This window comes from Onychostoma macrolepis, chromosome 08 (genome assembly GCF_012432095.1).
Source record: "Onychostoma macrolepis isolate SWU-2019 chromosome 08, ASM1243209v1, whole genome shotgun sequence".
NCBI classification, from domain to species: Eukaryota; Metazoa; Chordata; class Actinopteri; order Cypriniformes; family Cyprinidae; genus Onychostoma; species Onychostoma macrolepis.
This window is the reverse complement of record NC_081162.1, coordinates 22664676-22689380: the sequence shown is the minus strand read 5'-3', so window position 1 is coordinate 22689380 and position 24705 is coordinate 22664676. Positions and strand designations below refer to the sequence as shown.

The 24705-nt window shown below is 37.0% G+C and overlaps 2 protein-coding genes across 3 annotated transcripts in view; one reads left to right on the top strand and one right to left on the bottom strand.

Annotated features, from left to right (window-relative positions):
* atp2a2a (ATPase sarcoplasmic/endoplasmic reticulum Ca2+ transporting 2a) overlaps nucleotides 1-15850 on the top strand; it is a 31525-nt gene extending 15675 nt beyond the window's left edge. For both annotated transcript variants that reach the window (XM_058784458.1, XM_058784456.1), the window contains exons 9-22: nucleotides 93-557; nucleotides 4484-4572; nucleotides 4702-4804; nucleotides 5605-5736; nucleotides 5816-5935; nucleotides 6019-6237; nucleotides 7578-7913; nucleotides 8720-8940; nucleotides 9020-9222; nucleotides 9359-9444; nucleotides 12018-12151; nucleotides 12245-12362; nucleotides 13670-13790; nucleotides 15227-15850. In XM_058784458.1, the coding sequence (XP_058640441.1) occupies nucleotides 93-557; nucleotides 4484-4572; nucleotides 4702-4804; nucleotides 5605-5736; nucleotides 5816-5935; nucleotides 6019-6237; nucleotides 7578-7913; nucleotides 8720-8940; nucleotides 9020-9222; nucleotides 9359-9444; nucleotides 12018-12151; nucleotides 12245-12362; nucleotides 13670-13790; nucleotides 15227-15240 (2361 nt within the window). In that variant the 3' untranslated portion in view covers nucleotides 15241-15850. The remainder of the gene's footprint in view (nucleotides 1-92; nucleotides 558-4483; nucleotides 4573-4701; nucleotides 4805-5604; nucleotides 5737-5815; nucleotides 5936-6018; nucleotides 6238-7577; nucleotides 7914-8719; nucleotides 8941-9019; nucleotides 9223-9358; nucleotides 9445-12017; nucleotides 12152-12244; nucleotides 12363-13669; nucleotides 13791-15226) is intronic.
* Nucleotides 15851-15945: 95 nt separating this feature from the next.
* anapc7 (anaphase promoting complex subunit 7) lies at nucleotides 15946-23816 on the bottom strand. Its single transcript, XM_058784459.1, has 11 exons — nucleotides 23589-23816; nucleotides 23196-23385; nucleotides 22291-22410; nucleotides 22044-22155; nucleotides 21792-21945; nucleotides 20682-20824; nucleotides 20474-20591; nucleotides 20199-20395; nucleotides 19619-19843; nucleotides 17264-17414; nucleotides 15946-17184 (listed from the first exon to the last, which is right to left on the bottom strand). The coding sequence occupies exons 1-11, from the start codon at nucleotides 23687-23689 to the stop codon at nucleotides 16995-16997; spliced, it is 1701 nt and encodes a 566-aa protein (XP_058640442.1). The 5' UTR covers nucleotides 23690-23816; the 3' UTR covers nucleotides 15946-16994.
* Between the last annotated feature and the right edge of the window lie 889 nt (nucleotides 23817-24705).

Sequence of the window (24705 nt, the reverse complement as noted above, 5' to 3'; positions counted from 1 at the left end):
TTGACTTCAGCTGAACTTTAGTTCACACTCTAAAACCTTTTGGTTTAAAAAACCTCGTTTTTTTCCTGTTCATTTAAATGCTTTGATTTCAGGGAACCAACATTGCCGCGGGAAAAGCCGTAGGTGTGGTGGTGGCCACAGGCGTGAACACAGAGATCGGTAAGATCCGTGACGAGATGGCCTCCACTGAGCAGGAGAAGACGCCCCTGCAGCAGAAGCTGGATGAGTTCGGTGAGCAGCTCTCCAAAGTCATCTCTCTAATCTGCATCGCCGTGTGGATCATCAACATCGGCCACTTCAATGACCCCGTCCACGGCGGCTCCTGGATCCGTGGAGCTGTTTACTACTTCAAGATTGCCGTCGCTCTAGCCGTGGCCGCCATTCCTGAAGGTCTTCCTGCTGTCATCACCACCTGCCTGGCTCTCGGCACCCGCCGTATGGCCAAGAAAAATGCCATAGTCCGCTCTCTGCCCTCTGTGGAGACACTGGGTTGCACTTCCGTCATCTGCTCTGACAAAACCGGCACCCTCACCACCAACCAGATGTCCGTCTGCAGGGTGAGCCCTTTCTTTAACAGTTTAGTTATCCTCGCCTTTGTACAGAAGTTTAAATGCACTTAACTCCACGAAACACACAAATTTCTTTTGTCCTGGAAGAAAAATATTGAACATTTTAGTAGCATATATCAGACATATGAGTGACTTTTACTTTTAGGAGTACACTAACGTATATGACCTCAAAACAAATAAACATGAACTAAAAGCCACAAAAGTCAAATTTACATTTCAACTGGAAAAAAAAATATATATATATTATATATATATATATATATATGTGTGTGTGAGTTCGTGTAGTTTTGTAGCTCCGTGTACCTTTTTATTGAATCTCTACCTTACTTTCACTCCCTTTTGTCCAAAGTGATAATATAACTGAAAATTGAGTGTTTAATCTTATCATTATACATTACTGACACTCTATCCTCCAATTTGATACTGTTAAGTGCTTTGACACAATCTGTATTGTTAAAAGCGCTATATAAATAAAGGTGACTTGACTTGACTTGTGTGTGTAAAATTACATATAAATGACAATAATCACAAAAAAATATGAAACAATATAAGATGTATACAGTGCCATCCACTAATAATGGCATGGTACCCTTGGTAAATATGAGCAAAAGTGGATGTGAAAATACATCTGCATTGTTTATCCTTTTGCTCTTTCGTTAAAAAAATTCACAAAATTCTAACCTTTCATTGAAGTAAAACACATTATGAAAATTATGAAATTTTCACATTATGAAATGAATGTTTTTCTCTAGTTCACGTTGGCCACAATTATTGGCACCCAATTACAGGGGCGTACATTTTGTTCGGGGGACAGTAAACATAAGATGTATTATCTGTGTCCCCTTTAAAAACTGCTCTTGAGAAATTTTAAGTTGTACTTGCAAGGATATGTATACGCAGAGGAAAGCCTTACTACTATTAGCGTAGCAGGGAGACCGTGCCAAATTACAAGCTGTTGTGGTCACCCCATGACAGTGGTCGTGTCCTTTGTAGACATTACTATCCATCAAGCAGGTGACGTTATTATTGCTAGCATAGCGGACTCATCGAAAAATACATTGGCATCATCTGTATTAAAGAGAAAATAATCACTTCATCCAATATTAAGTGAATAAAATAGCCAATTGACAGTCAATAGTTGTGGAACACCAGTAAAAGTAGGGCTTTGTTCTCTCTACCGGACTTGTGTGTGTGTGATATGCTTTCCTCTTTTATTTGGACCAAAGCACTGTGAGGTAAGGGAGGGGGAGACTCCAAATGTTTCTAAACTTAAAACGCATTTTTGCCCCGTTTGTGTTGTTTTACTACTTGCACAATTATTTTAAGTATAAAACATTATTTACAGTACACAGGGTGGGTTTTTTAATCATATTTTTAGGGGGGACAACCCTCAGATGGGGGGGTCTTGTTCCCCCCCGACCCCCTGGGATTTCCGCCTATGCTCATGTCCTATTCCAAAGATAACAGCTCAGAGTTTCTCCTATAATCAGGGTTCCGTGGATTGGAAAAGTATGGAATTTAATTGAATTGGAAAAGTATGGAAAAAAGAAAGTAGAGTATGGAAAAATATTTGCATTTCCATACTTTTGCCCTCATTTAGTTTTTTATAATAGAAAATTAAGAATTTAATGAAAATAAATTTATCATACAAGAAGTGTTTTTCATGGCAGCTGTTTATTGATTCAAACACGACTGAATTAATTCAAGGTGCACTTCTTAATTATGCTAAATGTTTTGAGTTTCTTCTCATGATATTCCTAGTACCGTATGCAAAAATAAGACTTTTATGTGTGCACGAGAAACCATTAAACTTAGCATATAGGACAATGCACACTGAGCCACCTATTGTGCCATCAGCCCATTTAGCGGTGTGGTGTCTTGTTAAAGAGACCTCAGGCTGGAACAGTATTTTAACAATACCAGTCTTTTTTTATAGACCCTTGAACCTGGCAAATAGTTTCTTGTGTGCATGCAAAAGTCACTTAGAGGAAAAACAGAAAAAATAAAAATATTCACAATGACTGTAATATATACTGAAAATAGTGCTGTATGAACCATTTATGTTAAATATGGTCCAAAAATCTACTGAGAGGTTTGGAAATTTGAGTCTGGAAAAGTATGGAATTTTGAAATGGAAAATGTGTAGGAACTCTGTATCATGTCTGATGAGTTTGGAGAAAACCTGACAAGAGATCAGAGACCATTCCTATATCCAGACTCACTCCAGATCCTTCAGATTCACAGCTCCAGGTTAGTTCTCATTTTCTATAGGGTTCAGGGTCAGAGGACTGGGACGGCCATGGCAGAAGCTTCATTTTTTTTGCTCAGTGACACATTTTTGTGTTGATTTTGATGTTTGTTTTGGATTATTGTCCTGATGGAAGAACCAACCACGGCCCATTATTAGATTTCTAACAGAGGCAGTCAGGTTTAGATTTTTATCTGTTGGTATTTGATAGAATTAAAGATGCCATGCACCTGAACAAGATGTCCAGCAGTATATTTAACCATGGACATGGGGTACCTTTTATCCCTGTTTGTACTAAACCCATCTGGTGGGTTTGCTGCCAAAAAGCTCTTTTAGTTTCATCTGACCATAGAAGCCAGTGCCATTTGAAGTTCCAGTCGTGTCTGATAACTGAATATGCTGGAGTTTGTTTTTGGATGAGCTAGGAGAATTTTTCTTGAAACTCTCCTGAACAACATGTGGTGATGTAGGGGCTGTTTGATATTTTTGATATAATAATTTCTAGTGGTGCCAATAATTGTGGCCAACATGCATTGGGGAAAAACATTTATTTCATAATGTGAGTTTCCCCCCACTTTCAGTTGTTTTACTTCAATCAAAGGTTAGAATTTTGTGAATTTTTTTGAATGAAAGATCCAAAAAGATAACATAAGTGGAGGGCACTGTATTACTATTGTAATAATACTATTTCAGTATTATTACAATAAATATAATGTAATACTATATATTATTATAATAATAATAATAATACTATTCAGATGGAAACCTGCAGGAAGCCCTCAAGCTTCTCATTTGTTGGCAACAGGTTTAAAAACACTTTCAAATAGTTGGCGCTGAAAACACCAGATTATGATGTGTAAATAAACAACTTCTGGAATGTGCTGCACACAATTATTTAAACAAATTGCAGTCTGATGCCATGTCACAATATCAGTTTTATTTCAATTAAACGTTAAGCCCTATATTAAAGATAAATGCAGATGGATTGCTTGTCACTGGAAACTTAGAATATGTTGGTAAACACATGCTGATTGCACTCCATCTTTGTCCTCCTGCATATTTCCCTCAGTACTCAGTCAGGAGATCTGTTTATTCTGAGTTATTTTTGGTCAGTTAAAAATCCTCCGTCATTCTCTGGAAATGTGTTTTGCTGCAGCTTCCTGAACTGGACTGATAAAGATCTCTGTCATTGGATTGAGCTGCTCGCTCTGCAGAAATGTAGGAATGAGCTCAGCGATGGATACCTGTAGTGTTCGAATTATGACTTTTTTTTTTTTTCTCCATCGTATGTTAGCGTACTTTGAACTTGAAGTCTGTGACACAAAGAGAAGCTAAGCATAGTTTCATCTCTGTGTGCTTGCTGTTCTGCCAGTTTCTGTGTTTATCTAAACATAATAACACACAGGATAGAATTACGGCACCCTGAGTCATTGCGTACATATAATCTTCTTATGCTAATACTTGCTTATGCTGCCATCTTCTGTCAGTTAACTTTCCAACAAATTCCTTCTAGACGGACACTGACACATTCAGTTAACAACTGGTATCTTAAAAGAACAGTTCACCCAAAATTCTGTTTTTTTTTTTGAAAAATGTATAAGTTCAGAACTACATGGCAACAAATAAATGACAAAACTATTCTTTTAATATTGTGTCTGTCTTTCAGATGTTCATCATAGACAAGGCTGAGGGGGACAACTGCTCACTGACCGAATTCACCATCTCTGGCTCCACATACGCTCCTGAAGGAGACGTGTGAGTTTTCTGTCTCTGCTCTCATATTTACTTGTAGTACTGCAGTCAAACTGATGCCTGTTATTTCACATTTTCTGTCAGCTTCTGTTTTAGTAGGTGGTTTATTGATCATTCTGTTTGGTTGCTCAGATTCCTTGATAACAGAATAGTGAAAAGCTCCCAGTATGACGGGTTGGTGGAGCTGGCGACCATCTGTGCCTTGTGTAATGATTCCTCCCTGGATTTTAATGAGGTATGTTTACTAATTGTCTTTTCTTAGCCTGGATGATATAAGCAAAAGTGTCCACCACTTTATATTTATAAAATTCAAAATTGATATTCATGAAACTGATATTTTCAAAAAGTGATCCCAGAAACTATTAAAAAATAATGAAGAGAAGAAAAAAAAAAAAAAAAATATATATATATATATATATATATATATATATATCTCTACAGTTAACTTACAAAAAATAAACTCTTTTCTATTGTAATATATTTTAAAATGTAATTTCTTCCTGTGATGCAAAGCTGACTTTTCAGCATCATTACTCCAGTTAGTGTCAGATGATCCTTCAGAAATCATTATAATATGCTAATTTGCTGCTCAAGAAACATTTCTAATTATCAATGTTAAAAACTGTTGTGCTGCTTAATATTTTAATGGAAACTTTTTTTCAGGATTCAAAAGAACAGCATTTATTTGAAATAATTTTTTTCGTAACTATTAATACTTTCGCTCAATTTAATGCATCTATGCTACATAAAATATTTAATTTCTTAAAAAAAAAAAATAAAACTAAATAAAATAAAATATGAAATGCATTTTTTAATTTTTTTTCTTATTTTGAACACTAGTGTGAGATATGTTGTCATCGTTAATGTCTCTGTTGTGTTTTAATGTTGTTTAATATGAAGATATTAATTAATCAGCCTTGGGATAATGATCTTAATTTGATTGCATCTCTAACCATCAGCATGAAAAGCTTTAGAAGAAGTTTAGTTCCATGCATGGAGGATGCACCTAAATGATAAATGCTATCTCTCTTTCAGTCTAAAGGCATTTATGAGAAGGTTGGAGAGGCTACGGAGACGGCTCTGACCTGCCTGGTGGAAAAGATGAACGTTTTTGACACTGATGTCAGGAGCCTGTCTAAGATCGAGAGAGCCAACGCCTGCAACGCTGTAAATATTTATATGATTAGTAAATATTTATGCAAGCACTTGTTTAATCATGATTTAATAACTCCGTATGTATGTATAGGTGATCAAGCAGCTGATGAAGAAGGAGTTCACCCTGGAGTTCTCCAGAGACAGAAAGTCCATGTCTGTGTATTGTTCCCCCAACAAGGCCAAATCATCTTCTGCTAAGATGTTTGTCAAGGTGCTAACTGGATACTGGTTTGTTAATTACTAAGTTGTTATTGCAAAGTTTTTCAGATTGATCAACTGGAGTGTCTTCTACAGGGAGCTCCAGAGGGAGTGATTGACAGGTGCACGTATGTGCGTGTGGGTGGATCCCGGGTACCCCTGACTCAAGGCATCAAGGATAAGATCATGTCTGTGATCAGAGAGTACGGCACTGGCCGTGATACCCTGCGCTGCCTGGCACTGGCCACCCGGGATAGTCCACTGAAGAAAGATGAGATGATCCTGACAGATACGGCCAGCTTTGCAGAGTATGAGGTGACTGAGTTACTGAGCTTGTATAATACTGTACTATGTCAGTCTTAGTGTCATGCTCACAGATATAGAATAAAGTGTTTATTCAAATAGTCAGCTGTCTAGTATCTAATAAAGTATCATTTGAGTTTGCTGTTCATAAACTATTTATTCATTTAGCGAGGTAGCTATCTAATAAAGTGTTTTTTTCCATTTTACTGTTTAGTTAGATACGTTTTAGATCCAGTAACATCTAGCTCTCTAATAAGTGTCTTTGCACTTTGTTAGCTATCTGCTAGCTACCTACCTAATAAACCAATTTTTAATCTAGCTAATTAGCTAACAGTATCTATCTAGGTACATAGCTGTCTAATAGTTAACGTAATCGAAAAGGTTTCTTTGCATCAAAGTAGATTACTATCTATTAAACTGTTCAGCCATCTATCTAAACTATTTAACATGTAGCTATCTACTAAATATTTCTTATAACTTATAAAGTGTTTATTTATCTAGCTAGTTAGCAATAGAATGACTAGCTAGCTATCTTTGTCCTGCTAGCATTTTGATATCTTATATAATAACAGATTTATTTGTATAGCTAGTTAGCGGTCTAAATAATCGAACTATTGACAAATGTTTTAACGTCTAGCTCTCTAATAAAGTATATTTGTTCTTTGGTAGTTTGCCATCTAATAAACTATTAGATTGTTAACTAGCTAGATTGATAGTTTTAATCCATTTAGTTAGTTAATTGTTTAATAAACAATTCACCCTTAAGAAAATTAACCATGGTTTTGATACTCTAACCATAGTTTAACCATGATATTTGTAGTAGAACTGTGTTTGTAAAAATGGTAATCAATACGCCAAAAAAAACATGGTTACTACACATTTACTACAATAAAACATGGTTAATTTTCAAATGGGCATCTTGCTAGTTAGTTATAGAATATGTAACTATTATCTATTTAGTAATGTGTATCTACGCATCTAATTAATTATCTTTTTGTCTTGCTTGCATTCTGTCTAATAAAATATTGTCTAATAATTTTTACTGTCTTGCTAGTTAGTTGTCTATTAGATAGCAGGATCAAAATGATTTTTTAAAGTATTTATTTAGGTACTAACATCCAGCATCTAATATAATTTTTGTGTATCTCACTAGCTTTCTATCTAGTAAACTATTTACCCAACTAATGAAGGGTTTAACTATCTAGCTATCTAGAAATGTATTTATCCACAGCATCTTTATGTCTGGCTAGCTGTCTCCATCTAGCCAGTTAGTGTTTTGCTAACAGTTATACACTGTGGAAAGACACCTACTAAAAGTTTTTCTAAACTTTCCTCTCCTCCCCATCTGCCAGTCGGATCTGACATTCGTGGGCTGCGTGGGCATGCTGGATCCTCCTCGTACGGAAGTGGCCGCTTCCATCAAGCTCTGCCGCCACGCTGGCATCCGGGTCATCATGATCACCGGCGACAACAAAGGCACGGCCGTGGCCATCTGCAGACGCATCGGCATCTTCTCAGAGGACGATGACGTCAACCGCATGGCCTTCACTGGCCGTGAATTCGACGACCTTTCACCTCACGCCCAGCGTGAGGCCGTCATTAATGCCCGCTGCTTCGCACGTGTCGAGCCTTCACACAAGTCCAAGATTGTGGAGTTCCTGCAGGGCTTTGATGAGATCACTGCCATGGTAGGCAGCCGTACAGTGGATAGTCCACCCAAAATTGAAAACTCTGTCATTACTCTCCCTCATGTCGTTCCAAACCCATAAGACCTTCATTAAGGTATTTTGGATGAAATCAAGAGAGCTTTCTGACCCTCCATAGACCACAAGGGAACTACCACAGTCAAGGCACAGAAAGGTATTAAGGACATCATTAAAGAGTCCATGTGACATCAGTGGTTCAAGCGCAATTTTGTGAAGCTATGAGAATACTTTTTATGCTTAAAGAAATCAAAAATAACGACTTTATTCAACAATTTCTTCTCGTCAGTCTTTGACACATGCGGCGTTCACGAGAGTAACACGACGCATGTGTGTGGTGCTGCTTACGCAGGAGCCTGCGCTCTGATGTAGAAGAAGCATGCACTGCGCCTCGTTTACTCGTGAGGAATGCACACACATGCGTCATGGTACTGTCGTGAATGTGTGTTGAACACTGACAGGGAAGAGAAGAAAGTCCTTAATTTTTAGTTCTTTGAGCACGAAAAGTATTCTCGTAGCTACAGTTGAACCACTGATGTCACATGGACTATTTTAACAATGTCCTTGCTATGTTTCTGGGTCTGGGAACATTTCAGTTGCATTGCTGTTAATGGAGGGTCAGAAAGCTCTCGGATTTCATCAAAAATAATAGAAGGTCTTACAGGTTTAAAACGACATGAGGGTGAGTAATTAATGACAGAATTTGAATTTTTGGATGAACTATCCCTTTAAGGGATGTAGCTCAACCGCGTTTGATTGTCCTGTTTGGCTGAGTGGTTGTGTCTCTGTAGACAGGAGATGGCGTGAACGATGCCCCTGCCCTGAAGAAGGCGGAGATTGGCATCGCCATGGGCTCTGGCACTGCTGTGGCCAAGACAGCCTCGGAGATGGTCCTCGCTGATGACAACTTTTCCACCATTGTGGCCGCCGTTGAGGAAGGCAGAGCTATCTACAACAACATGAAGCAGTTCATCCGCTACCTCATCTCCTCCAACGTGGGCGAGGTCGTCTGGTCAGTCCGGTTGTGGTTTTCAGTTCTGTTTGGTTTGGTTTTGTCTGTTGCTGATACAGTATGTTGGACTCCTCCGCAGTATCTTCCTTACCGCTGCGTTGGGTTTCCCTGAGGCCCTTATCCCTGTCCAGCTGCTGTGGGTGAACCTGGTGACTGACGGTCTTCCCGCCACCGCTCTGGGCTTCAACCCTCCTGACCTGGACATCATGAACAAACCCCCCCGCAATGCCAAGGAGCCGCTCATCTCTGGATGGCTCTTTTTCAGATACTTGGCCATCGGCTGTGAGTCACAAACATGACTAATGTAGCCTAGTGGCTGTGATTTAGGAGAAGTTAGCTTGTGTATATTTTTTTTCTAGTTTGTCATCTAATAACACATCCAGTATTGCTGGTCTGTTAAGTCTGTTGTGTTTCTCAGGTTATGTGGGTGCTGCGACTGTAGGATCTGCAGCCTGGTGGTTCATTTCTGCTGATGATGGTCCAATGATCACACTTTACCAGCTGGTATACATCTCTGTTTTTAAAGAAATGTCCTGCGTGTGTCTAAATCTACAGCCTTAAGGCCAGTTCGCACAAAGTATGATTTGTAATCATTAAAAAAATTTTTGGAATGCCTGAAAGATTTTTGACATTTAAACAATTAAAAACAAAAAACTGGCCCAGTCTTGACAGATTGCAGCACAATATTTTGGAAGCTTAATAAAAAAAACAAAAAAAAAACAATAGAATACAAAATAATAACATAAAATAGTGTATTTATAAACATATAATTTATTCCTCTGATGCAAAGCTAAATTTTCAGCATCGTTACTGCAGTCTTCAGAGTCACGTGATCCTTCACAAATCATTCTAATATGCTGATTTGATACTGAAGCATTTTTTTTTTTTTTTTAATTATCAATTTTCAAAACAGTCGTGCTTCTGAGTGTTTTTGTGAAAACAGTGATAACTTTTTTTTTTTTTTTTTTTTTCTAGGATGAAAAAATAGAAAGTTCTAACAGATCAGCATTTATATGAAATATAATATTGATCCAAAGTAGACAGCAAAGACTTTTGTTGCAAAAAATGTATATGTATCAAAAATATTATTTATATTTATTAAAATTAATTTTCATATTAGATTTTGTACACGTGTATGTATAATTTCATGTATTTAATAAGAATATATTATTTACAATATTAGGTATTTACAAATAAATAAAAAAAAAAAAATATATATATATATACATATACAGAGGGTACAGAAAGTATTCAGACCCCCTTAAATTTTTCACTCTTTGTTATATTGCAGCCATTTGCTAAAATCATTTAAGTTCATTTTTTTCCCTCATTAATGTACACAGCACCCCATATTGACAGAAAAACACAGAATTGTTGACATTTTTGCAGATTTATTAAAAAAGAAACTGAAATATCACATGGTCCTAAGTATTCAGACCCTTTGCTCAGTATTTAGTAGAAGCACCCTTTTGATCTAATACAGCCACGAGTCTTTTTGGGAAAGATGCAACAAGTTTTTCACACCTGGATTTGGGGATCCTCTGCCATTCCTCCTTGCAGATCCTCTCCAGTTCTGTCAGGTTGGATGGTAAACGTTGGTGGACAGCCATTTTTAGGTCTCTCCAGAGATGCTCAATTGGGTTTAAGTCAGGGCTCTGGCTGGGCCATTCAAGAACAGTCACGGAGTTGTTGTGAAGCCACTCCTTCGTTATTTTAGCTGTGTGCTTAGGGTCATTGTCTTGTTGGAAGGTAAACCTTCGGCCCAGTCTGAGGTCCTGAGCACTCTGGAGAAGGTTTTCGTCCAGGATATCCCTGTACTTGGCCGCATTCATCTTTCCCTCGATTGCAACCAGTCCCTGCAGCTGAAAAACACGCCCACAGCATGATGCTGCCACCACCATGCTTCACTGTTGGGACTGTATTGGACAAGTGATGAGCAGTGCCTGGTTTTCTCCACACATACCGCTTAGAATTAAGGCCAAAAAGTTCTATCTTGGTCTCATCAGACCAGAGAATCTTATTTCTCACCATCCTGGAGTCCTCCATGCGGGCTTTCATGTGTCTTGCACTGAGGAGAGGCTTCCGTCGGGCCACTCTGCCATAAAGCCCCGACTGTTGGAGGGCTGCAGTGATGGTTGACTTTCTACAGCTTTCTCCCATCTCCCGACTGCATCTCTGGAGCTCAGCCACAGTGATCTTTGGGTTCTTCTTTACCTCTCTCACCAAGGCTCTTCTCCCCCGATAGCTCAGTTTGGCCGGACGGCCAGCTCTAGGAAGGGTTCTGGTCGTCCCAAACGTCTTCCATTTAAGGATTATGGAGGCCACTGTGCTCTTAGGAACCTTAAGTGCAGCAGTAACCTTGGCCAGATCTGTGCCTTGCCACAATTCTGTCTCTGAGCTCTTCAGGCAGTTCCTTTGACCTCATGATTCTCATTTGCTCTGACATGCACTGTGAGCTGTAAGGTCTTATATAGACAGGTGTGTGGCTTTCCTAATCAAGTCCAATCAGTATAATCAAACACAGCTGGACTCAAATGAAGGTGTAGAACCATCTCAAGGATGATCAGAAGAAATGGACAGCACCTGAGTTAAATATATGAGTGTCACAGCAAAGGGTCTGAATACTTAGGACCATGTGATATTTCAGTTTTTCTTTTTTAATAAATCTGCAAAAATGTCAACAATTCTGTGTTTTTCTGTCAATATGGGGTGCTGTGTGTACATTAATGAGGAAAACTTAAATGATTTTAGCAAATGGCTGCAATATAACAAAGAGTGAAAAATTTAAGGGGGTCTGAATACTTTCCGTACCCACGGATGTAAATATGTAAATATTTTCTAAATATGTACTGTATGTGTGTATTTATACATACATAAATATACACAGTACACACAAATATATTATGTAAACAAAAACTTTTATTTTGGATGCGATTAATTGTTTGACAGCACTAATATATATATATATATATATATATATAATATTGAATACAGTTTTATTATACAATGAAAATATAGTTTAATAATGTTGTTGTTGTAGTAGTATCTAAGCATCTGTTTCTCTCTCTGCCTCTCAGAGTCATTTCCTGCAGTGTTCTCCTGATAATCCTGACTTCCAGGATCTGGAGTGCCACGTGTTCGAGTCTCCCTACCCCATGACCATGGCCCTGTCTGTGCTGGTCACCATCGAGATGTGTAACGCCCTCAACAGGTCAGCCAGCATCCACCTCACGCATGGCAGTGATTAAAACGAGCTTTGTGCTGGTCTTGAACCCAAGTAAACATGTCGTTCTTCCTCCTGCAGTCTGTCGGAGAATCAGTCTCTGGTGCGCATGCCTCCCTGGGAGAATATCTGGCTGCTAGGAGCCATCTGCCTCTCCATGTCTCTGCATTTCCTCATCCTCTACGTAGAGCCGCTGCCGGTACAGCACCCTTTATGATGTGTCTTAGCACTACAGATCATTAAATGCTCTATGTAGAAGAGTATGTCAAAAATAATCTTGGGGTCCAGAATAGAATTATATCTATAATGGAACGTTTCACTAGAGCTCCACACACAGTCTCTGAATGTAGACTCAGTTCGCACTCCATGATCACTTTCACAAAAATACAAACAAGTTGACAAGCTTTTGAATTTTGAAAACAATTGTCAACTACACAATAGGTATTTCATATACAGTGCCCTCCACTAATATTGGCACCCTTGGTAAATATGAGCAAATGCAGGCGGCTGTGAAAATTAAATCTGCATCATTGATCTATTTGATCTTTCATACAAAAAATTCACAAAATTCTACCCTTTCATTGAAGTAAAACAATTGAAAGTGGGGAGAAAATCTCATGATGAAATAAATGTTTTTCCCCAATGCAAATGTTGCGCAGAAACCGTCCTAAATTTGATCTTACGATCGTTTCTCAGAAATGCGTACGTGCGATTCATATAATGAACGTACGAACAGAAAACGAGTGTACACGCCTATTTCAGATGTGAAATCTATGAATTGCAAATGATCTTGAACTTGCACGCAATTGAATGGTGAGTGCATTACTCCGACAATAAAAAGTGTGTACGTCTGCTCGGACCCTGACGTGACGCTAAGCACTTTTCCACGTCAAAGACCGTTTTTATAAATATGAGCATTGGCGTGGATTTAAGGGTACGCACTCTCTAAGATCAAATCTGTGCGTAAGCACGCTTTATAAATGAGGCCCAAGGACATGTTTAATATAAATAAATATATATATATATTAATATAATATAATTTTTTTTAGCACACCAGGGTGACTAGGAGCATGAAATTGTCCAGCCATGACTTCCTGAACACTCTATCTATCTATCTATAGATATAATAAATCTAGAATTTAAAAAAATAATACACAAGTAGCAATAGTAGAAAAATATAAAAACTAAAAAAATAGTATTATAATAGAAATTATTGTCATTTATCATGTTATTTATTTTACATTTATTTGTTTTTATAATTTAATTATATATTAGTTTTATTTTTTTTAACTTATTCCAGTTTTTTTTTATTTTATATATAAATGAGTAAAAAACAACAACAAAAACATATATATATTTATTTATTTATTTAATAAATAGTTTATTTATTGTTATTATTTATTAAATAAGCTATAGGCTGTTGGTGCACTGGTGTCTGTGAATGCCTTGTTGTGACTCCTCGTTTCATTCCCCATTTTCATTGCTTCACCCTCTGGTGTTCCTCAGGTCATCTTCCAGATCACCCCTCTGAACGTGACCCAGTGGCTGATGGTGCTGAAGATCTCATTGCCTGTCATCCTCATGGATGAGCTGCTCAAATTCATCGCAAGGAACTACCTGGAACCCGGTAAAGACCTGGACCTGGAGCCCGACAAGAGAGGCTGGTCCCTCTCTGCATGCGCCGAGGGCATCTCCTGGTCTTTCGTAGCTCTGACACTCCCTCTTGTGGTGTGGCTGTACAGCACGGACACTAACATAACCAAGCAGCTCTGGTCCTCCTGACTGATCCCAGAGCTGCCTCAAGCTAACACATGACTCCAAATAACCAGAGAAGAAACATTAACAAGGAACAACAGTCACCCGTTCACATTTGCACATGCATTTAAGCCTTGTTTAATTTTTTTTTTTATGTGTGTATATGTTTATCTTCATATGGCCTATTGTTGTCAGAAAATAGTATGTTCCTTTTTTTTTATCATTCCATTTTAACTTTTTTTTTTCTTATTAAAGTTGTATATTTTCTCAGGTCCCCTTATTTTTGGAAGCTTAAAGTGAGATGCAGCAATATTTATCAGATTGCTTTGGATATTTTTGGCTCAAAGCTCTGAGATGTCTTTATAGCCTTTTGAATCCGCTGGGCCAAAAAGAGCGAATGTGCATTTGGGTTATATTTAGATGTTTTCCACTGTAACGTCAGCTGTGTCGTCTCTGTTTCCTTTTCTCGCTTGAGGCAAAATGATTTCCTCTCTGCGTTAAGTAGATTGTAGCTACCTCAGTTCCGGCGGTTGCTTTCTTAGGACCCGTTGCCTGACTTTAATTTTTTATTTTTGCTTAATAGAAGACTGGCCAAATGCAATAGTTCCCTCGTATGAAAACTTTAGCAGTTCACAGTTTTATTTTATTAATACTTAAGTAAAAAAAACGAAACTGATAGAGTGTTTAGGATTTGCTTTGCACAAATTTTCTGAAGAGGTTTACTTTTTCATGTGCTAAATGTATTTATAGGAACAGCGTAGTGATTATAATATTATAGATGAATTATTTTTACTGTAATGTGTATATGTATATACTAGGTGCTGAGTAAATTGAGCACAAATGATCCTTTTTTGTATTAGAATATCTAGGATGAATTCTGGGATTAAAACCCTGACGTTCATATACGAGACCTCTTTGAATCTATAAATGGCACAACTTATTTTCTAGGGGTCCGATTTTCTTTTCTTCCTTTTTTTTTTTTTTAAAGTGTCTTATTTCAGGTGACCAAGAGACATGCATGATTAAATTTGCTGTATTAAAACTAATTTTGTCCTGTGTGCATCAGCAAGTGAGTACCTCACATAATACACCATCACAACCTTGTGTTTGTTTGATTGACGTAATACAATTATGTGCATTTGCCTCTACAGGAACTATATGTAACTCTCTAAAGAAGCATTTAATCGTGTCTAACTACAGTTGCATGACATCACATTTCTGTATGTATATTTTGTTCTTCATATGTTTGATCAAATGTGTCCTTATTTTTCCATCTTTCTCTCTCTCTCTCTCTCTCTCTCTCTCCAGCTCGGGATGATTAAGCCAATCCGCTCTCTGTATTCCTTGCAGAAGCTGTGAGGTTTTCTTGACTTTAGTGCATGTGTTGTTTTCAGCAGCTCCACACATCTTTCTAGGCCTGCATGTCAACTGTGCTAAAACCTAAGCATTTGCATCATTAGTTTAGAAGCAGCTCAAACATTAGGAGTGGAAAAAATAGATTTTGAGACCTGATAGCTCAGGTCAAACCCGCCTGAAGCCAGTGGAATTTGAAAATACTCTCAAAAATGTAATATTACAGCAGTTTTCATGGTGCATGTCCCCTTACGTTAGAAACTTTTGTATAGCACTGCAATATTTGAAAAGAAAAAAAATGATGTCATTAGTGGAAAAAAAGGCATCGTTTTCACCTCAGATCTTTTGTGAGATATGTAAATGAACCAAAACTGATTGTTCTTGTTGCTTTGCGCAGGGATGTGCAATATGTTTTAAAGCAGAGGCTCATTTCAGGTGTTAGGCGTGTGTGTGTGTGACATAGCGGTGAGACAGACGGTCTTTTGCAGCAGTTCCCATGGAAATGGAGGGCGGGTGCTGCAGAATCAGTGTTGTAATTATCACAATGACTTGTGGTTAATAAAATGATATTACATGGTTGCACTGCTGTTTCTTTAGCCTGTGTCAACGCTTGATTTATTTTGTATTAGGAAAAGAGAGATTCTCTTTAGTAACCGCAAATACGCCAATATTTTTCATGCCATGATTTTAATTCCAAAACATTTAAAAATAGTCTTTTTTACAATAATATAGAAACATAAAAAGACGACAAACACTGAAAAAAATGAATTTTAGGGCTACAGAAATGAATGATTGCATCACTTACATGCTCTGTTAAATTTCACAAAACTTAACATGTCTGGGTTATATTCACACCAAAATCAAAGCTAAAAAAATGCATAAAACAAACCACTTTCGCATATGTAATAATACAAAAATGATCATTAAAGCAAAAAAAAAAAGTAGCACTGCGTTATCTTGAAATCACCACTTTGAATGAGCATTAAACAAATGTAAAAGAACATTACAGTAAAGAAAACTGAAATGTGAAAAATTTCTAACAGGAACACAAAACATTTTCTTTTTGATTTTGGTGTGGAATATGACTTGCTTTCATCACACTCACCAGATCAGAGAGAGAAGAAAAGATTTTGTGGGATTGAGGTTCATTTAAAGATGCCTCTGTAACAATCATCACTCATGCTGAAAAAAGCTCAAAAGAGCAAGCAAAATAAATTACAGGTTTAACAGAGTCCTGTATTTGGCCCAAAACAGCAAACTTGAAACCCATGATGTTTAACTACTGTTAATAAATTGTTAGAAAATACATTAAGAGTGAATCATTTGTGGATTTAGTCCAAAATCATACCATCCTTGTAGCCAAGCTGGTGCTGGACTGTTCGTATCTGAACTCAGTCAAATCTGTGTAGTGCTGGATTCTCATATGAGAAAGATAATCTTTTGATATGACAAAACTGGAAAATTTGAGGACAAGCCATCAAACAAATCAAAAAGCCAACAAATCTGAATGTCATCCACAAATCCAATTAATGTCAGTGTCCATAACTCACCACCAGATGGCAGCAGTGAGCATTATGGCATCTCTGCACTCACACACACACATACACACACACACACGCACACACGCACGCACACACACACACACACACACACACACACGCGAGAGCGTGGATGTTTTTTCTGAAGTGCAGAAGCTCAAGAGTCTCTTAGCGAGAGCTGAGGATCACTGCATGCCGAACCACTGCTCCTGATCGGCCCACTGTGCCGCCTCGCTGTCACTGCCCTCCAGATCTCCCTCCTCCCCGCTGCCCTCCATATCATCACCGTCCAGCTCCACCGTGGCGTCCGTGGGACTCTCCTCCTTCTCCATCTTCTGCATGCCCTCCAGAGACTTCTGGTCATTCGGATCGAGGCTACAGAAGAGGAATAGAACAGTCACTTCTGCTCAACTCTCATGTTTAAGATTTTACCATACAGCATGGATGACGTTACCTTAGCGCTATACTGTACTGGTCCATGGCCTCCTGATAGTCATTAACAGCTACGAGAAAATCCCCCAGCATCCTGTGCAGCACGCAGTCGCTCTGATTGGCTAATGTGTTCCGAAGAAGTGCTATTCCTTCCTCATACTTCTGTTCTCGACCTGTAAAATGATTTAGGCATTACATAGCACCAGAATATATGTTTTTGAAGCTTAGGTTTAATAAAACAATAATTTGTTTTATTTCATAACTAACTTTCATAACAGTTAATGAACAACAACAAAAATAATAAACAATATAATGAAAAAAAAATAGAAAAATACTTAAAAATAAATGACTACTACTACTAATAATAAATAAATAAAATAATTGTATTATTTTAAAAATAAAACAATTTATAATAATAATGATCAACGGAAAACCAAAAAAATTGCTACTAGTACTTCATAAATAGAAAAAAATAAAATGTATAATTATATCATTTAAAAATAAAATAAGTTATTATTTATTACATATTTTACACTGAACAAAATTATAAACGCAACACTTTTGTTTTTGCCCCCATTTTTCATGAGCTGAACTCAAAGATCTAAGACTTTTTCTATGTACACAAAAGGCCTATTTCTCTCAAATATTGTTCACAAATCTGTCTAAATCTGTGTTAGTGAGCACTTCTCCTTTGACGAGATACTCCATCCACCTCACAGGTGTGGCATATCAAGATGCTGATTAGACAGCATGATTATTGCACAGGTGTGCCTTAGGCTGGCCACAATAAAAGGCCACTCTAAAATGTGCAGTTTTACTGTATTGGCGAGGTCCGGGGGGGTCCAAAAACCAGTCAGTATCTGGTGTGACCACCATCTGCCTCACGCAGTGCAACACATCTCCTTCGCATAGAGTTGATCAGGTTGTTGATTGTGGCCTGTGGAATGTTGGTCCACTCCTCTTCAATGGCTGTGCAAAGTTGCTGGATATTGGCAGGAACTGGAACACGCTGTCGTATACGCCGATCCAGAGCATCCCAAACATGCTCAATGGGTGACATGTCCGGTGAGTATGCTGGCCATGCAAGAACTGGGATGTTTTCAGCTTCCAGGAATTGTGTACAGATCCTTGCAACATGGGGCCGTGCATTATCAGCATGAGGAACATGAGGTGATGGTCGTGGATGAGTGGCACAACAATGAGCCTCAGGATCTCGTCACGGTATCTCTGTGCATTCAAAATACCATCAATAAAATGCACCTGTGTTCGTTGTCCATAACATACGCCTGCCCATACCATAACAACGCTGGATGTGAAGGTCCTGGGCTGGTGTGGTTACACGTGGTCTGCGGTTGTGAGGCCGGTTGGATGTACTGCCAAATTCTCTGAAACGCCTTTGGAGACGGCTTATGGTAGAGAAATGAACATTCAATACACGGGCAACAGCTCTGGTGGACATTGCTGCAGTCAGCATGCCAATTGCACACTCCCTCAAAACTTGTGACATCTGTGGCATTGTGCTGTGTGATAAAACATTTGCACATTTTAGAGTGGCCTTTTATTGTGGCCAGCCTAAGGCACACCTGTGCAATAATCATGCTGTCTAATCAGCATCTTGATATGCCACACCTGTGAGGTGGATGGAGTATCTCGTCAAAGGAGAAGTGCTCACTAACACAGATTTAGACAGATTTGTGAACAATATTTGAGAGAAATAGGCCTTTTGTGTACATAGAAAAAGTCTTAGATCTCTGAGTTCAGCTCATGGGGGCAAAAAAAAAAGTGTTGCGTTTATAATTTTGTTCAGTGTAAATAATAATAAACAATAATAAATAGAAGAATAAATAAGTAATAATAACTAGAAAAGTATAAAATAAGAATATAATTAATAAATAGGAAATAATATAAATACAAAAAACTAAAATATAATAATAAATTACTAAATAAAAAGTAGTAACAATAACATTAAATAGAAAAATACATAATTTAATAATAGCAATAAAAATTATAAAAATAAATATTAAAATAAAAAATTAAACTAAAAATATGAAATAATGTAATTACTATGATAACTAGTTATAATGCAATGATAACTAGTTAATAAAGAAAATATAATAATTTAATAAAAACAATGATAACAACGATAATTTTACAATAATAAATTTAATAAAATAAATAATTAAAATAAATCAATAAAATAAAAAACATTGTTAAAGAATATTATTATTTATAATAAATTAATTATAATTAATTATTAAATAAAAAAAATGAACAACAACAATAATAATAATAATAAAATTGAAAAAAATAATAAAATAATAATATATTATGGGCACAGTTTACGATTAACAGAAAGGCGTGTGAATTTTTAACATACTGAGGAGCTCTGCTTTCTTCACGACAGCTTTGATATAGTCGGGCCGCTGAGCGAGGGCCTTGTCCAGCAGTGTCTTGGCCTTCTCCTGGGTCATGGGATCTTCCAGACACACTGTGGCCAGGATGGTGAGAGTTTGGGCATTCGCTCCCAGGGTCTTATAAATATTGTTGGCCATTCCCATAGCCTCCCGGATACCATTAGAGGCAAGATAGCAGTCAATCAGACCTGAAAACAAAGGACGTATCACTCTGAGACGACAGAAAATGATCATGGGCTTTGTCTAACCCAGGGGTCACCAAACTTGATCCTGGAGGGCCAGTGTCCTGCAGAGTTTAGCTCCAACTTGCCTCAACACACCTGCCTGGAAGTTTCAACTATACCTAGTATGAGCTGGTGACCCCTGGTCGAACCTTTACAAAGCATTCAAAAACAGGAAAGACAGAATACAAGAACGCAAATAAATACACTTAATACGTATAATCTTTTATTGCACAAAATTATCAAGACCTTGCTAAAAACCTACAAAATACACATCGTAGCTTAAAATGATTATTCCTATTATCATGAAAGTCTTTCTTGCCTTCATAGCAGTCCAGACGACAGGGCGCCAGTCTCATGGCTTCTCTGAAGTGTATGATGGCTTCCTGCACTCGGCCCATGTTCCTCAGCGCCACCCCCTTCAGGAGCAGCGCCTGCACACTGTTGCTGTTCAGCTGGATGGCTTTAGCTCCCAGATACAGGGCGCGAGAGTAACGCTTACTGTAGAAACTGTGACATCTGTGGAAAACAGAAGAGCTTTCAGTTGCTTTTGAATCTGAAGACATTTCAGACACGTTAGGAGAAGGTCAAACTCACCCAGATATGACCCAGGGCTCAGCATGCTGGTCAGATATGTTGAAGAGCCGTCCTCCGAGAACCTCCACATCTTCCAGATGACCCTCCCTGGCCATCAGATAGCCGTATACATCCATACCTGCAAAACAGCATGATCATTGCATTCAAACCAACAAGAATCGTAAAGCAATGCATCTAGATTGTTAAAGCATCGGTTAATAGCACATGCCTTTGATCAGGTAAGGGTCAAGCATCTGTGCCTGCTCAAACTTCAAGATGGAGTTCTTGGTGTCTCCAGCCCTGAAGTACACATCCGCCAGAGTGACTAAAAGATCAACGTTATCCCTCAAGAGTGACTTCTTCTCCAGAGAGCTGAGGAGAGATAGACTAGTCAACAAAAACTGTACGCATATAAACGATAACTGAAACTCTGCATTATTTTCGAAATCATTTTTTGCAAGGGAAATCTACATTTAAATAATGTAGATAATTAAATTAATAATTTGTTAATAATTAAAACTACTAATTGAAATAAATCTGAAATAAAATACATTTTAGATGAAAACTTAAACTTGAATTCAAATTGTTTGAATAAAAATGTTGCCTTGACAACTGACAGAAAGTTGAAATATTAAAATTATTAAAAAACTGAATAGAGATATTCAAAACTGAAATGAAAACGAAAATTAAAAATATAAATACAAAAGCTAATTTAAAATATGAAATAGTATAAAAGAATACAAATTATACAATGACTGTGAGTTTAATATAATCTAAATAAAATAGAATCAGTTATTGTTCACCAAAACTATTTAAAATCATTTTTTGTTAAGTGAAATAAAGCTGAAATAAAGTTTATAAAAATAAGATGAAACCTAAACCTTAAAAAACTTAAATGGCAATTAAAAATGTTGAAGTTCAAGTACTAAAATGCCTAAAACTGAAATAATAAAAGCTAAATAATATAAATATAAAAAACTAATAAATGCCAAAATTACTGAAATTTAAATCAAAAGTGAAAAAAAAGAAAAAAAATATTCATAAATACTATACTATAGTAAAATACTATAATAGTATATAAATAATACAACAACAGAATCTAATCTAATACAAGATAATATTTTTAGGTGACACTGGTGGCTTATACCAAGTCACACAATTTTTATTAAAGAAAAGCAATTTATTAACAATTAAAATTACATTTATTACAGTAAAGTAATTTTTTAAATTACAAAATGTTTCCATGGCCATGCAACAGCTAAGAAATGAAAGATGCTTTACTGAAATGTTGAATTTAATCATGAAAAGCCAATTTTAACTGACAGTGTCCAATCCTCACCAGATAGTGTTGATGGCTCTCTGATTGTCTCCTCCATGTATGAAAGCATGTGCTTTAATCCAGACAGACAGCCAATCAAGATTCGGGATGCTCTGAATCACGTCCATCGTCATGGAAGCGACCTCTGCCCCCTTCACCGACAGAGACAGAAGCCCTGCAGTGGACCAGACAGCACTGTGCTTTAATGTTGGGTTCAGACAAAAAAATTGAAAGATGCAGCTTCACAAGAAACACCGCTGTATTCTTACTGACCAATAATAGCATCAAGAGCCAGAGGACACTGTCTCAAGACCTCCTTATAGCTGGTCACAGCTGAGCGCTCCTGACCAGCCTTTCTGTAAAGATTCGCCAGCATCATGTTGATCTGGAATTAAAGACAATTAAATAAATTGCTCCTTTACACCAGCTTTAGATGTTAAGAATTGCGTGTACATTTAGCTTGATAGATTCACACACACACACAGATTTGTAAAACAGATGACAGAGTGTGAAAACACACCTTTGGCGTTCTCTGGCGTGAAGGGATCCCCTCCAGCACTGATATGGCATCTTTATCCAGCTTCAGAATAGTGTAACACTCTGCGATTTTATATTTCACTTCGATCTCTGATGGCAAGTTCTGTTTGTGATGAACACAGCATCAGTTAACTACATTAAAAATTCATTCAAACAGGATCGCGAGAAATATGGCAGCCACAACAAAAATCACCATGTGGCAAAGTGCCACAGCAACTACAAATCATAGCATAAACAAGTATCACTATTACTATTGCTCATGATATTTTCTGACAAAAAATAAAATAAAATTGAAATTATATTATATACACTATGTTTCATAAGTTTGGGGTCAGTACAATTTTTTTTTAATTGAAAGAAATGAATACTTTTATTCAAGGATGCATTAAATTGATCAACAGTGACTTGACTTTTTGGCAACTTTTTTTTTTTTTTTTAAATGGTGTTTTGCATTATCTCTGAAAAAAAAAAAAAAAAAATTAAGAAAACATGTACCATGATTTCCACAAAAAATATGAAGCAGCACAACTGTTTTCAACATTGATAATAATTAGAAATGTTTATAGAGCAGTAAATCAGCATATTAGAATGATTTTTGAACATCATGTGACACTGAAGACTGGAATAATAATGCTGAAATTTCATTAAATTAATTACATTTGGAAGTATATTAAAAAAAAAGAAAACAGTTATTATATATTGTAATAATATTTCACAATACTACAGCCTTGAAAAGCATAAAAGAAATGACATTTTTTTAAATCTTACTGACCAAACCTGTGTAGTGTAATATAATATCCTTTTTAATGACAGTGGTGGCTGATACAAAGTCATCACAACTTCAGTGGATGTGTGTGAGGGTCAGCATGAGGGTCTGGTGGAGCTCACCTGTGCCTGCATCGAAGATGTTGTGCCGCCCGTGCTGGATGGACGCACTTTAGATGTTTTGCTGATCACTTTCTTCTGCTGTAAAGCCATGTTGTACTTACAGGCTGCGTTCCTGTACTCTTTATCATGGAAAATAGCATCAGCGTGATACACCAGCAGCTGGTACTTCTGAGACGGCGAGAAAAGCTCCCTGAAAAAGAGAACTATTGTTGCTCTACCGTCGATTTTAGTTTATGTGAGCTTACAGAATGAGACATTTCTGTGTTTCTGCACGATTTGTTGTGCATCTAATACATAAACCGCTTAATTTTAATATCATCACTGGACAGACACATACTTCAGATCCGACAGCTTCCAGGTCTGTTTATATAGTGAAGCTCTGGAGATACTCACGGGTTGTTGGTGCTCATGGTCAGGAGTAAACTACTGATGATCCGGACATTAGAGTGAAGCCCGGCCGCTGCCATATCCCGCACATGATCGATCACATTCATCTTTAATCGATTAGCTTTCAGTTTCAAAGCACAATTCTAGTTAATAAACGCGCCGCGACACAGCGGAAGATACAGCAGTGCTACAGAGAAGAGTTTTTTAAACGGCAGGAAATGATGCGATTTCAAAATAAAAGTCGGATGGGGATAAATCCACCGCCAAACGAAAAGTCTCCGCACTTGACAAGTGATGTTTACAAAGTTGATGTTGTTTTAAACATTATTATTTCTTATGATCTTCCTCTTCATTGTCGTATATTAATTATTAGACATTATTATTGTTTGAGTATGCTTTTGCTGGATATTAATCTATTGACAGCCGTAGTTTTAAACGTAGACTGTAAAAAATTAAAGTTTTAGTAGTACGATAGTTTTAACTGTCAAAAGATAGTGCCTTCTCGTTGTAAACACGTTAGACTCTAGTTTGTGCTTGTGTTTGAATTATATCTTTCAGAACCATAGAAAAATCACTGAGACGTTTTATTTAATACTCACTGAAATTGAGAGGTGTAGACTTTCGCTTTGGACACTTATACAAAATGTTTTCTTGAGATAGATACATAAATAAAAAAAAGTAAAGTCAAAAAACTTCTGTAAAGTTTCAGAAGTAATATTAAATATGTGCCAAGATAGCCAAGCCTGCAATCTTAAGTCAGATATCACGATATGAATTTGAATGAAACATTTCTCATGAATTTTTCTCAGAATAACAAATTATCGGAGCTGTTACCTACATTATTTTTACATTAAATGTATAAATCTACACTATTTTACAAGATCTGAGAAAATGTTGATTGTAATTAGTTTAGATCAATATAATTAACTATCAATATTTATTTCAGCTTGTAAGAAACATCTAATAACTTGATTATATATCGGCTTAGAAGATAAGGTTGGATTTTTTATTAAGTTATTGGTTATCTAAGAAATTCTTGAATCTGAAGAAATGCTTTCTACATAATTTTGTTCACATAGAACACAAACTCCTTCCAAAATACATCCTTTTATATACCCTTAAA